Consider the following 13,217-nt stretch of genomic DNA (forward strand, 5'->3'; position numbering starts at 1 on the left):
GTTATATACTGCAGTAGTCTGTCATTACTCTGTATTTTGCACTCACTTACTCAACTCTCTCTGTCTCTCTTCCACCCTCCCATCTCTTCGCTCCTCATTTCTGTCTGTTCCTTTTCCACTCCAGTTATTCCCAAGGTGACCAAGCACCTGCTGTCAAACCCAGTGTTCACATGTATCGTCTTAGCTGCCTGTATGGAGATTGCTGTTGTCGCCGGCTTTGCTGCCTTCCTGGGCAAATATTTGGAGCAGCAGTTCAACCTCACCACCTCCTCTGCTAACCAGCTGTTGGGTGTGTATAAAACACATACTGTATGCGTATACGGTGAACGTGATTTTAAGTACAACATCTTTGTTGATCTTGGAACAACATTCCAATCAACCATTCTGATTTGAGAGAGAAGTTTACAGTTTATGTCAAGTCTTGGGTTAGGTGCTTCTATATCAGTGTTATTCACCTATAATTTCCCTCTGATTTTAGGGATAAGTTGGGAAGGGTTAGGTTTAGGGGTAGAGATAGGGGTTAGGGCAAAATGTTTTGGACAGGAATGTTGTTCCAGGGTCAACAAAATATATTGATCCAGCAACATGGCAAAATCATGGTTACCCCACACATGAAAAATTCTGTGAAAATGCATGTTGTTGTTGTTTTGTTTTTTTTTCATTGCAAATTATTTTTTTTACTTTTATTATTATTTTTATTTTTTAATTTTTAATACAATTCATTTTTTTCGAATGCAATTTTCATTGCGAAGTATTAACAGAAAATTTATTTTTATAATTTTTGATTTTTTTTCAAATGTAATTTTCAATACAATTTAAATTATTTGTATTATATTTTTCTAATATAAATTTTATTGCAAATTATTAACAGAAAAAAAATTATATTTTCCCCTATTTTTATTATTATTATTTACTGGTACTGTCAAATCGATTAATCGTGATTAATCGCATCTAGCATTGAAGTTTGTAAATGTGTGTATGTATATATATATATATATACTGTATGTGCGTGTGCATAAATATATATATATATATATATATATATATACACACACACACACACACATATATATTTATACATATATTATATTTACAAACTTTTGTTAGATGCGATTAATCACGATTAATCGATTTGACAGTACTATTATTTACTTATTTAATATAATTTTTTATTAGAAGAAAATTAGTCTTTTTCTCTATTTGTTTCTAATTTTTAATACAATTTATTTCATTCATCTAATTTAATTTTTATACCAAATTATAAATTTTTGCGAGAACAATTTTTCAGAATTTTTTTTTTAGCAAATTCGATTTTGAATCCCAGATTTTCCGTGGTCTCAGACTTTTTGAACTCACTTTATCTTGACACACTTATCTTTGCCACATACACAGTACAACTGAAATTTATAATTATAAAATTTGCATTTATTTATTTAGCAAAAGTTTTCATCCAAAGTGACTTACAAATGAGGAACAGTACAACAAATTTGCTTTATTAACATCAGAAGTGCCGCAATGCAAGATAAAAGTACAAACATAAAGGGTATATACTGTACAGCAAAGCTTTATTTTTATATAACACATTATTCTGCCACATTATTCTCTCTTCATAAACAGGGATGACAGCCATCCCGTGTGCCTGTCTGGGCATATTTTTGGGAGGTTTGCTGGTGAAGAAGCTGAACCTGTCTGCTCTGGGAGCCATACGAATGGCCATGCTGGTCAATCTGATCTCCACTGCCTGTTACGTGTCCTTCCTCTTCCTGGGCTGTGACACAGGACCTGTCGCTGGGGTGACCGTCGCCTATGGCAACGAGTACGGACGGATCAGCTGCTTTTTTCTCCTCACAGCCTTGTTATTTTTTGTGCCATTTATTCAGTCTTTGCAGAGAGGGTAAAGGATGACAAGTCTCCATGCTGAAAGCTCTATTTTTGTGTAGCATGTATGGATGAGTCAGGTTTAGCATTTTATAGAATTCACTACTTTTCTTATTGAGTATTTCAGGGGAATAGGAGAGAACAGATAAGTGATACATCCCAATTTATTTTCTAGGCCCACATGGAATCTGTGCTTATAGAACTCCACAGATATCCGTAGAGTTTGTACACCCGTCACTCACAATAGTGGTGTGGATTTTGATTTATTTCAGCGACTCTAATGTTTTGAATCTGTTTATCAAAAAGATTTGTTACATGTTCCCCTCAAATAAGAAACCAGGTCTATATTTTTTAATTGCAAATTATTAGCAGAAAAAAATTTTTTCTTCTTATTATTATTATTATTTTTGTAATTTTATTTTATTTTTTTGTTTTCATTTTTTTATTATATACTTTAATACAAATTGGGGTTTTTTTCCAAATTATTAGCAGAAAGGTTGACTATTTTACCTCATATTTTATATTATTAAAAGATTTGTTTCATGTTCCTCTCAAATGACAAGAAACCAGGTCGATATTTTTCATTACAAATTGTTAGCAGAAAAAAAAATCTTTTTATTATTTTTGTAATTTAATTATAATACAAATAAAATTTATTTTTTTAATACAATATTTCATTGCAAATTATTAGCAGAAAAAAATCTTTTTATTATTATTTTTGTAATTTAATTTTAACACAAATACATTTTTTTAACATTTTTAATACAATTTTTCATTGCAAATTATTCAAATTATTAGCAATTTTTATTTTATTTTATTTAATACAAATTGTTTTTTCCCAAATTATTGGCAGAAACGTCAATTTTACCTCCTTTTTTTTATATTTATTAATTTATATTTATTATCTATGTTTCTAATACAGATTGTTTTTTTTTAATCATTAGCAGAAAATTTGTCTATTTTTTCCTATTTCTTTTTCTAATCTAACACAATTTATTTCATTGTTTCATTTATTTCATAGTTATTAGCCAAATCATTTTTGTTAACATTTTTTGAATCCCAGATTTTCATGAATTTAAATGAAATTTAAATGACAATATTAACTTAAATTAGGAGTTTCATACCTTATAGTCATCAGTCATTTTTTCACGTAATTTTTTTTCTGTATAAGACTGACGAACTGAATGAACTACATCCCTCCTCTTGATCTGTCGGTCAGCAGATGTTTTGTTCATTCAGTTTGTTCACGAACAAGTTGTCCCAGTTCATTCAGTTCACTCAAGGACAAGATATCAGTGCCGCTCCAATTTGTTTAGACTCAAAACACAGACTCATTTAGTGTTTATTCAATATTTCTGTGTATAATATTGCACTTTAATTGCTTTTCCCTCAAAATGAGAATAAACTACAAAGAAAAGTCAAACAGTTCCATCTGGGCCTGCTAATAAACAAACAGGGGTGTAAATCCTGAAGCTTAGTCTGTGCTTAGATGAACTCTTAGTGACACTAGTAATATAAAATGCACCACAAAGGAACTCGACTCAGACAGGTGAATGTGTGTTTGTGTGTATTTAGGACACTGCAAGTAGGCCAGAAGCCGGAAGCCCCCTGCATGAGTCATTGCAACTGCTACACTTCATCCGTTAGCCCCGTTTGTGGCTCCAATGGTGTGACCTACTTGTCCTCCTGTTTCGCCGGCTGCACCAGAACCATCAGTCCTGGACTACCACCACCTCCTCGCTCTCAGGTCATTACCCATCTCATTTCCAACACAGTGTCTGTCTCTCTCCCTTTCTTTCCTTTTCGCTGTCACACACTCTCTCTGTATGGCTGCTTTTCTCGCTCTCCGCACATTTCCTGAACAGCACATGTCCAGCGTGGGTCATTAGAACTGAAGCCCACATCGCTCATCAGATATACAGTATGTCGAAAAGGACACCACGTTCTGCCTGCCAGGCATCTTAATGGCCACTGCAATATGGGCCTCTGCACTCATTACCATACAAAGCGAATGGTTCAAACTGAAATACATGATTCCAAGACAACAGTCACAAACATTATCATAATTGAGCACTGGCTCACGACATGAATATACCAACTGGTGGGTTTAATGAGCCTGTTCCTGCCAGGGTTCGTGGGTTCATCAGTTCTCTGTAGATAAAATTGACTATAGTACGTTTAGACAGCTAATAATGACTCATATACTTTACACCAGTCCACTAAACTCTCATTTAATATTTACATATATTTTATTATTTTTATATAAACCATAATTTTATTTCAATGTTGAATGGTGGCATATATAGAACATTTTAATATATTTGCACAAATCAGAAGGCAAAATTATTAGCATAATTACTATTGAATATGAACATAAGTTATTTGCTGGCTGTGTAGTGATCATGATCATGTGTTTTTACACTTACAGAACCTGACGAGATGCGCATGCATCTCCGAATACAATGAGTTTGCCACGGCGGTGCCAGGAAAATGCCCACGCCCCGGCTGCCAGGAAGCCTTCCTCACCTTCCTGTGTGTGATCTGTGCCTGCAGTATGATCGGAGCCATGGCCCAGACACCCTCTGTCATCATCCTCATCAGGTGACTTTGATGACGATCTGTCTGTCTATTTATTTTACCCAACCATTGAAAAGTCTAGGATTAGTAAGATTTGTAATGTTTTTGAAAGAAGTCTCTTATGCTTACCAAGGCTGCATTTATTTGATCAAAAATACAGTAAAAAAAAAACTATATTAAAGGATTAGTTCACTTTAAAATGAAAATTACCCCAAAATTTACTCACCCTCAAGCCATTCTAGGTGTATATGACTTTCTTCTTTCTGATGAACACAATCGGAGTTATATTAAGCTTTATAATGGCAGTGAACGGGACCGAGTTTGAAGCTCAAGAAAGTGCATCCATAAACGTACTCCACACTGCTCCGGGGGGTTAATAAAGGCCTTCTGAAGCGAAGCGATGCGTTTGTGTAAGAAAAATATCCATATTTAACAACTTATGAAGTAAAATATCTAGCTTCCGCCAGACCGGCTTCCGTATTCAAGTTACGAAGAAAGTGTAAAACTCTCGCAGTTCAAAACGCTTATGCTACGTCCTACGCCTTCTGTATTCAAATTATGAAAAAAGTAATGCTTCAGTTATGCGTCAGTCATAGTTAAGTGTCAGTTACACTTTTTTCGTAAGTTGAATACGGAAGGCATTTTTTTCCTGTGATACAAAGCTTTATTTTCAGCATCATTACTCCAGTCTTCAGTGTCACATGATCCTTCAGAAATCATTCTAATATGCCGATTTAATGCTCAAGAAAAATGTTTTATTATTAACGATGTTGAAAACAGTTGTGCTACTATATTTTTGTAAAAAACGTGATACATTTTTTTCTAGATTCTTTGATTAATTGAAAGTATTTATTTCAAATAGGAGTTTTTGTAACATTATAAAAGTCTTTATGGTCACTTTTGATCAATTTAATGCATCTTTGCCTAATAAAAGTATTAAAGAAAAAAAATCTTACTGACCCGAAACGTTTTAACAGTAATGTGTTTATATTGCTTATTTATTTATTTTACTTTCAAATGTGTTTTTCAAATCTCATTGGTTCAAAAATAAGAGGGGACATATTCAGTTCAAATGGGTATAACGTTGTGTGTGTGTGTGTGTGTGTGTGTGTGTGTGTGTGTGTGTGTGTGTGTGTGTACATGTTTTTCTATCCCGGTGGAGACTTAAACCTGAATGCACACAGACTCATGGGAACTCATGTCACTGTGGGGACCTAAATTGAGGTCCCCATGGGGAAACAAGCTTATAAATCATACAGAATGAGTTTTTTTGAAAATGTAAAAATGCAGAAAGTTTTCTACGATGGGTAGGGTTAGTGTAAGGGGATAGAATATACAGTTTGTACAGTATAAAAGCCATTACGTCTATGGAGAGTCCCCACAAGGATAGTAAACCAGACGTGTGTGTGTGATTTTGGGCATGTTTTTGTGCTCAATATGTTAACGTATCTCTTGCTCTTTTAGAACTGTGAGCCCAGAGCTGAAGTCATACGCCCTTGGAGTTCTTTTTCTGTTACTGCGGCTGTTAGGTGAGATATAACAGCACAGCACAATCACATTTACAACTGAAACAGTATATTCAGTAGGGTAATCCATCTGCCTCACTGAAACCGAAAGTGGGCTAAAAGAAGCGCATTAAAGATTCAACTTCCTTGCAATCCAAAGTGTTGTGAAACAAGGACAAGTTTTTTTGCCACTTCTGTTTAAAAAAACAGTAGTTTTCTATCAATAAAAGTTCTCAAATTGCCCTATTATTCACAAAACTAAGGGCCAGATTTACTAAACAGGGCAAGTTAGCATGAGAGCGCAATTTCACAAATGCGTCGATGGGAGTGGCAAGTTTTGCGCGCAATCTACTGCTAAAGCGCAAATTAAAGAACACAGACGCAGTCATAATCATTTACATAATGACCAACACAATCTACCAAGAGCAGTGCAAATTAGCGTTGGGACGAAAATAAGCAGAGCTGATGCTAATCAGGTGCGGGTCGACAGGCGCAACTTAACACGTACACATATATAATATCGTTTGCCAAGCCATGTTGGCCTATATATATATATATATATAAAACATGGCTTGGCAAATGATATGTTCGGATAATGTCTTCCTCTGGCATTCCAAAGAAATTAATATGAGGGGAAAATATTTTCTCCCTTCTACCACGCGCTCTCTGTGCCGTGCAGCCATGTCGCAAAATGGGTTAAGACATGCTTTTTTTGGGCGTTAAATAATGGCGCAAATACCAGTAAATTGACGAGCGCAAAGACTAGTAAATCATGTTGCGTGATTCATTTAAATACTCTCCTCCCATAAATTTTGCGTCTGAAAGGGAAACTCCTACAAATGCATATGCAATAAGGTCAGCCGCGAAAACAACTCAGTCCACGCCTTTTCAGCGCTAATTTTGCACTGCGTGTCTTTAGTCAATCCTGACAGTAGTTTTTTAACGCCAAAAGAGGGTTTGCGCTGGCGCAGGCTGTTAGTAAATCTGGCCCTAAGACTGTATATTCCTTTCACATATACATGATATAGTAAAACACATAATATGTGTAGAAGCAGATGCCTTTAAGGGTGTGTTCACACTTGTAGTTCAGTTCTCTTGGTTCTTTTGGTCTGGGTTAAAAAAGAAAATGTTCTGGTTCGCTTAGGTTCACACTGCAACAATGCTGTGTGCTAAACATGCAAATTTTATGTGCGTACAGTACATATAGAGGTATTTTTACCAGCTTAGAACTCACAAAGAGCTTATAAAATTTGTAAAGTAGTTAAAACGCGCCAGGAATTCCTCTGTTGCACACGCAAGCCAAGATCTTCTGCAAGGAGACGGCAGTTCTGACGTCTGTACCAAACTGTTATGGGCAACTATGATGAGAAGAAACATGCATTCTTGATGTTACATCTTGTGACATCACATCCTGTTTTTGGTTCGTTTAGATGTCTTTGGTCCGTGTTGCGTTCATATTTAAGCCGAACCACACCAGAGTTCATTTAGAAGCTCCGAAAAGGTGGGTCCACATGTTTGCTGCGCACCAAAGTTCGGATGGCAGCGTTTACACTTATTCAAATGAACCGCACTAACTGAGCAATCACACCAGAGTTCGTTTTAATCGAACCAAACCTGCCAAGTGTGAACACACCCTAAGTAAAGTTAAAATGTAATTTAAAATGTATTACGCATATGACAGCAACATAAACCATCTTGCAGGGTTCATTCCCCCTCCTTTGATATTTGGTGCGGGGATCGACTCCACATGCCTTTTCTGGAGCACCGAGTGTGGGGAGAAAGGTGCATGTCTGCTGTACGACAATGTGACCTACCGGCACCTGTACGTCAGCATGGCCATCGTCCTCAAGGTCGTGGCATTCCTCCTCTACACAACCACCTGGCAATGCTTGCGCAGAAACTACAAGAAATACATTAAAAACAATGAGGGATACCTTACGCCCACGGAAATGTTCTCGTCCAGCGTGAATCTGGACAGTCTCGGAAAGGACAGCAGCCAAAGCCAAGTCAACAGGACTAAATTTATATATAACCTGGAGGATCATGAGTGGTGTGAAAACATGGAGTCCGTTTTATAGTGGGTTCAGACACCCACATGCTAATTGAAGCATCATTCTACTGAACGATCATCCTATGAGTTTAGCTCTTATTCCAGGATGTGCAGGACTGTTGTTGCACTTTATTGTAAACTCATTCAAACTCTTCTACTGGGTCCATCTTGTTTTTAGAAGTGCTGCTTCTCCAGTGCCAGTAAAATGTTGTAGTAGTTAGTTGAAGGCGTGTACTTCGTTGCCTGACTGTGTCATTGACTGGTAACTGTTAAATTTGTTAAATTAGCTGAGATCGTACACAAACGCAGCCACAAAATGACTGTTTCTACAATTTTTCAAGTAAAGCTATATATACAACTAAAATTTTAAAAGTTTAACTCATCATCCATCATCAGCCTGATTGATTATGTTCATGTTATCGGGCTCCATCCCAGTCTGGGGATCGTTTAGTACATCACAATTATCAATACTAATTATATTGTATACATACTGCAATTTTATATATAAAAAACAATATCAGTTATTTCTCAAAACATTCAAAGGGGTGTCTGAGAGATGTTTTTCTTTCTAAGTGCTTTTTTCAGCATTTGCTTTCTGCTGTTAATTTATATTGTTTATTAAAGGGGCTATAATGTAAGAAGTTTCATGTATTAATCGCTTTTATATTGCCAATGTGTGAACATCTTGTAACTTAAACTTAAGAAACGACACCTTCCTAGGTTGTCTATGAAAGCCTGTAAACTGATTTTTATGTGAAGGACTCGGGTCGGTTTCACCGGGAAAATTCAAAGGATGTGACGGTTACGCGCGTTCCCGAGAGCCTCTCTCTTCCGTTCTGTGACACATGAAATATTTATACAATAATCCAAAAGAGCTATTCTGTACTGTAATGTCAGTGTGTCATGCAAAGAAAAGTGTTATTCAAACTATAGTCTCACATAACTAGATCTATATAGTCTCAAATATACCTTATAATCAAACTATCATGTAATTTTAATTACCTCATCTGTCAACTGATGCCGGTGAATCGCAGAGCTCATACAAACATATCCACATCGCTATGATTAGATGCTTTCTTAACTGCCGCCTTCTCTCGCTGTCATTTTAGGTGTGTTTATTTTGTTATTGAGAGGAAAACTGCCTAGCACATATTCATATTCATCTAAACGTCGCTCTCAGCAGCGTGGACGTCGTGATTTTTGCTGCAAACAAAGGTACTTCCAAATTTTTACTTTTATGCGAAGAACGAGAAAGAACTTCGCCGTGTGATTACATCTGGGCCTTAAATCACGTTCAGTCTCTAGTACGTTACGCGTGCATGAGTGCGAGCACGAGCAATAAGTTGCTGGCTGCAGTTCACTTAACGGCCACCGGTGTCACTAATAACAAGTGTTTCTGAATTCTACATATAGCCCCTTTAAGGCCTAAAATGTCTTAATTTGTAAAGGTTATTGATACTGTATATTATTAGCATCTTTATACATTTGTGCAATAGTGAGAGAGCGTATTTGAAAAAAGTTCTTTGTCTATTATGAATATATTTTTTTCTTTGTAAGATGTTTGTCATTAGATTTTGTTTTGGATTATGAAGACAACTAGAGAATGAGACTGTTTATGCATAGTTTTATTAATGAATATAAGAATGCCTCTTTATTCAGATGACAATAATGGCTGTTTGGGATAAGACTTGAGGAATATTGAGACAGTATGACTGACATCAGAGAAGTATTGGGGAAAAAGGCCATTTTATTAAATGGCAGAAGACCATTGTCATTCATAAGTAGTGCTCTGTTCTCGCTGCAGAGCAAATAACATTCAGGCTGGGCCTTGGTATTTATGAGTTGGATGAAGAATGACATTTTATACAAATAATATTACATGTAAAGTGTGTTTCAGCTTTGGGTTGAGATTAAACGATTTTTCCCCACTTCACTGCAATAAGACATGGCACTGTGGGTTCTTCAACAGATTATAGTGCTGTATAGAAAAGAGTGCAAAAACAAAACAAAAAAAAGCAGTGTACTTTTCATATCATTTTTTATGCCAAAATAACTTTTATTTTATTCTGCAAATAAATTATTTTTCAGAAAATCTCAGATTTGGCTCTATGGTTTTTGTAAACTTTTCCAAAGCATTAAGAAAATTAAAATGATAACTTTACACAATAAACCTTTCCGCCAAAATAATTAAACATACATACAAATATAACAATAACAATAATAGTAATAATAATAAATAAATAAAAATATATATATAAACCTTAAGATAATGTACATGTTTACAAATGAACATAATATCCTTGTAGGAAAAAATAAATAAATAATATTAATAAATAAATAAAAATATATAATTAATAATATAAATCAAATCTTGGTTCTTTTTTAACAAAAAATTTAAATAAAGTTCAAATAAAAGAATTTAAACTTGATAAATAGATGCCCTTCTGTATAATATTTAAATTCTTATACACTTTATAAAATGCTGGGTTAAAAACAACCCAGGTTGGGTTGAAAATGGACAAACTCAGCGATTGGGTTGTTTTAACTCAGCGGTTGGGTTAAATGTTTGTCCAACCTTCTGGGCAGTTTTATTTAACCCAACTATTGTTTAAAAATTACTAAATGACTGGCTTAAAATGAACCCAAAATAGGTTGGAAATGAAAAATCAGACACATAATTACTAGAGGCAACAATAATAATCAAAAGGTGAACATTTATTAATAAGCAATTCATTGTTTAATTATTATTCATTAAACTTACTAATAAATGTTAATTTCCAACACATTTAGGTTTATTTTAAACAAGCAATATAGTATTTTTTAAACAATAGTTGAGTTCAATAAAACTGCCCAGCAGGTTGGGCAAACATTCAACCCAACCGCTGGGTTAAAACAACCCAATCGTTGGATTTGTCCATTTTCAACCCAGCATTTTTTTTAAGAGAGTATTATTTTAGAGTAATAAATTATGCTATTTTTTTTTACACAAAAAGCAGTATATACAGCCCTACACTTTTTTAGTAATAACATGTTTTTTTATATTATTATTCAATAGGATTTTTTTTCTCTAAATTTTTAAACATCACAATACGAATAACAGGATGTATTATACTAGATGTAAATGGACCCAATTTGGTTATTTATAAAATCTAGGTCAAAATGAAGAGAAGATGACTATAAGCCATTTGACTGCTTGTGTGAAGTTTCCACTTTATGGAAAAAGAGATTCAGAATGGGCTTATTGCATTTCTGTTTGTCTGCTTCTGCTTCTATTATAGTCCTTGCTTCACTTTCTTTTGAGCTACTACAACCAGCAGCTCCAGTTTTTAAGGACACAACGTTTTTTCATATAACCTTAAGCTGATCCTGAAATAAAGAAACCGCTTGATTTATTGTGGATATGAAAGTGGAAAGCACAATCACCATGGTCTTTCAAATTTAAACTGTGGCTCATCTCCAGCACCAGAGACAATACCGCTATTGGTAAAAAAGACTTTCTTTTGATATCTGTCATAGACACATATGCTCTTTACAACAAAAGGTCATGTATAAACCTGAAAACCTTCGGGTTTTTTTATTATTTATTATGAATGGACACCAAATGTCAGGCTGTTCGGAATCACCGTAGAGATTTTCACAGGAGTATTCGAACTGAAATCCATCTGTCTGATTTATGGGTATATTTATCTTCCATCGGTTTTTAACAGTGCCTCTCTAAGTGAGGTGACACATATACTGTGTGTTAATCTGCTCTGGTGTATAAGAAGATTAAAGTCTTTATTTGATGTGCATGGCTTAGATTCCCTTTTGCAGCCTTGGCAGATAAACGAAGAATCAATAGAACTGGAAGGAGACTATGATTTGAGACTTAAGGCAAAGATACCCATTAACTAAATGCTGAAAATGAATTGCTGTTTTTTGTTTTTTTTCATAGTTTGCAGCAGTGTTATTTTAGTATAATTTATATATTATTATAGTTTTTAATATTTTTAATTAAATGTTATTCTTATATTTTCTGTTCATGTTAATTTTAAAGTTTTGCAATTTTGTTGTTGTTATATTATATTACATTATATTATATTTTGTCATGTTTTTTATATGTTTGTATTTTTTTATATTTTCTATATTATATTGTCTATACACCAATCAGGCATAACATTATGACCACCTTCCTAATATTGTGTTAGTCCCAAAACAGCTACCTGACCCGTTGAGGCATGGACTCCACTAGACCCCTGAAGGTGTGCTGTGGTATCTGGCACCAAGATGTTAGCAGCAGATCCTTTAAGTCCTGTAAGTTGTGAGGTGGAGCCTCCATGGAACGGACTTGTTTGTTCAACAAATCCCACAGATGCTCGTTGGATTGAGATCTGGGGAATTTGGAGGCCAAGTCAACACCTCAAACTCGTTGTTGTGCTCCTCAAACCATTCCTGAACCATTTTTGCTTTGTGGCAGGGCGCATTATCCTGCTGAAAGAGGCCACAGCCACCAGAAAATACCATTTCCATGAAAGGGTGTACATGGTCTGCAACAATGCTTAGGTAGGTGGAACGTGTCAAAGTAACATCCACATGGATGACAGGACCCAAGGTTTCCCAGCAGAACATTGCCCAAAGCATCACACTACCTCCGCCAGCTTGCCTTATTCCCATAGTGCATCCTGGTGTCGCGTGTTCCCCAAGTAAGCGACGCACATGCACCCGGCCATCCACGAGATGTAAAAGAAAGTGTGATTCATCAGACCAGGCCACCTTCTTCCATTGCTCCGTGGTCCAGTTCTGACGCTCACGTGCCCACTGTTGGTGTTTTCGGCGGTGGACAGGGGTCAGCATGGGCACCCTGACCGAGTCTTGAGCCTTGGCCGCCCATGACCCTGTCGCTGGTTCACCACTGTTCCTTCCTTGGAGCACTTTTGATAGATACTGACCACTGCAGACCAGGAACACCCCACAAGAGCTGCAGTTTTGGAGATGCTCTGACCCAGTCGTCTAGCATCACAATTTGGCCCTTGTCAAACTCGCTCAAATCCTTACGCTTGCCCATTTTTCCTGCTTCTAACACATCAACTTTGAGGAAAAAATGTTCACTTGCTGCCTAATATATTCCACCCACTAACAGGTGCCGTGATGATCACTTCACCTGTCAGTGGTCATAATGTTATGTCTGATCGGTATATATATATGTGTGTGTGTGTGTGTGTGTGTTT

At 35.7% G+C, this 13,217-nt stretch overlaps 1 protein-coding gene across 1 annotated transcript in view; it reads left to right on the forward strand.

The window, feature by feature from the left end:
* Nucleotides 1-10,107, forward strand: part of slco3a1a (solute carrier organic anion transporter family member 3A1a) — a 59,392-nt gene extending 49,285 nt beyond the window's left edge. Inside the window, exons 5-10 of the mRNA XM_051870414.1 lie at nt 125-289; nt 1,618-1,816; nt 3,454-3,625; nt 4,307-4,479; nt 5,920-5,984; nt 7,662-10,107. Coding sequence (XP_051726374.1) covers nt 125-289; nt 1,618-1,816; nt 3,454-3,625; nt 4,307-4,479; nt 5,920-5,984; nt 7,662-8,038 — 1,151 coding nt within the window. The 3' untranslated portion in view covers nt 8,039-10,107. The remainder of the gene's footprint in view (nt 1-124; nt 290-1,617; nt 1,817-3,453; nt 3,626-4,306; nt 4,480-5,919; nt 5,985-7,661) is intronic.
* The last annotated feature ends 3,110 nt before the right edge of the window (nt 10,108-13,217 follow it).

The sequence above is a fragment of the Ctenopharyngodon idella genome, chromosome 18 (assembly GCF_019924925.1).
Source record: "Ctenopharyngodon idella isolate HZGC_01 chromosome 18, HZGC01, whole genome shotgun sequence".
Taxonomy (NCBI): domain Eukaryota; kingdom Metazoa; phylum Chordata; class Actinopteri; order Cypriniformes; family Xenocyprididae; genus Ctenopharyngodon; species Ctenopharyngodon idella.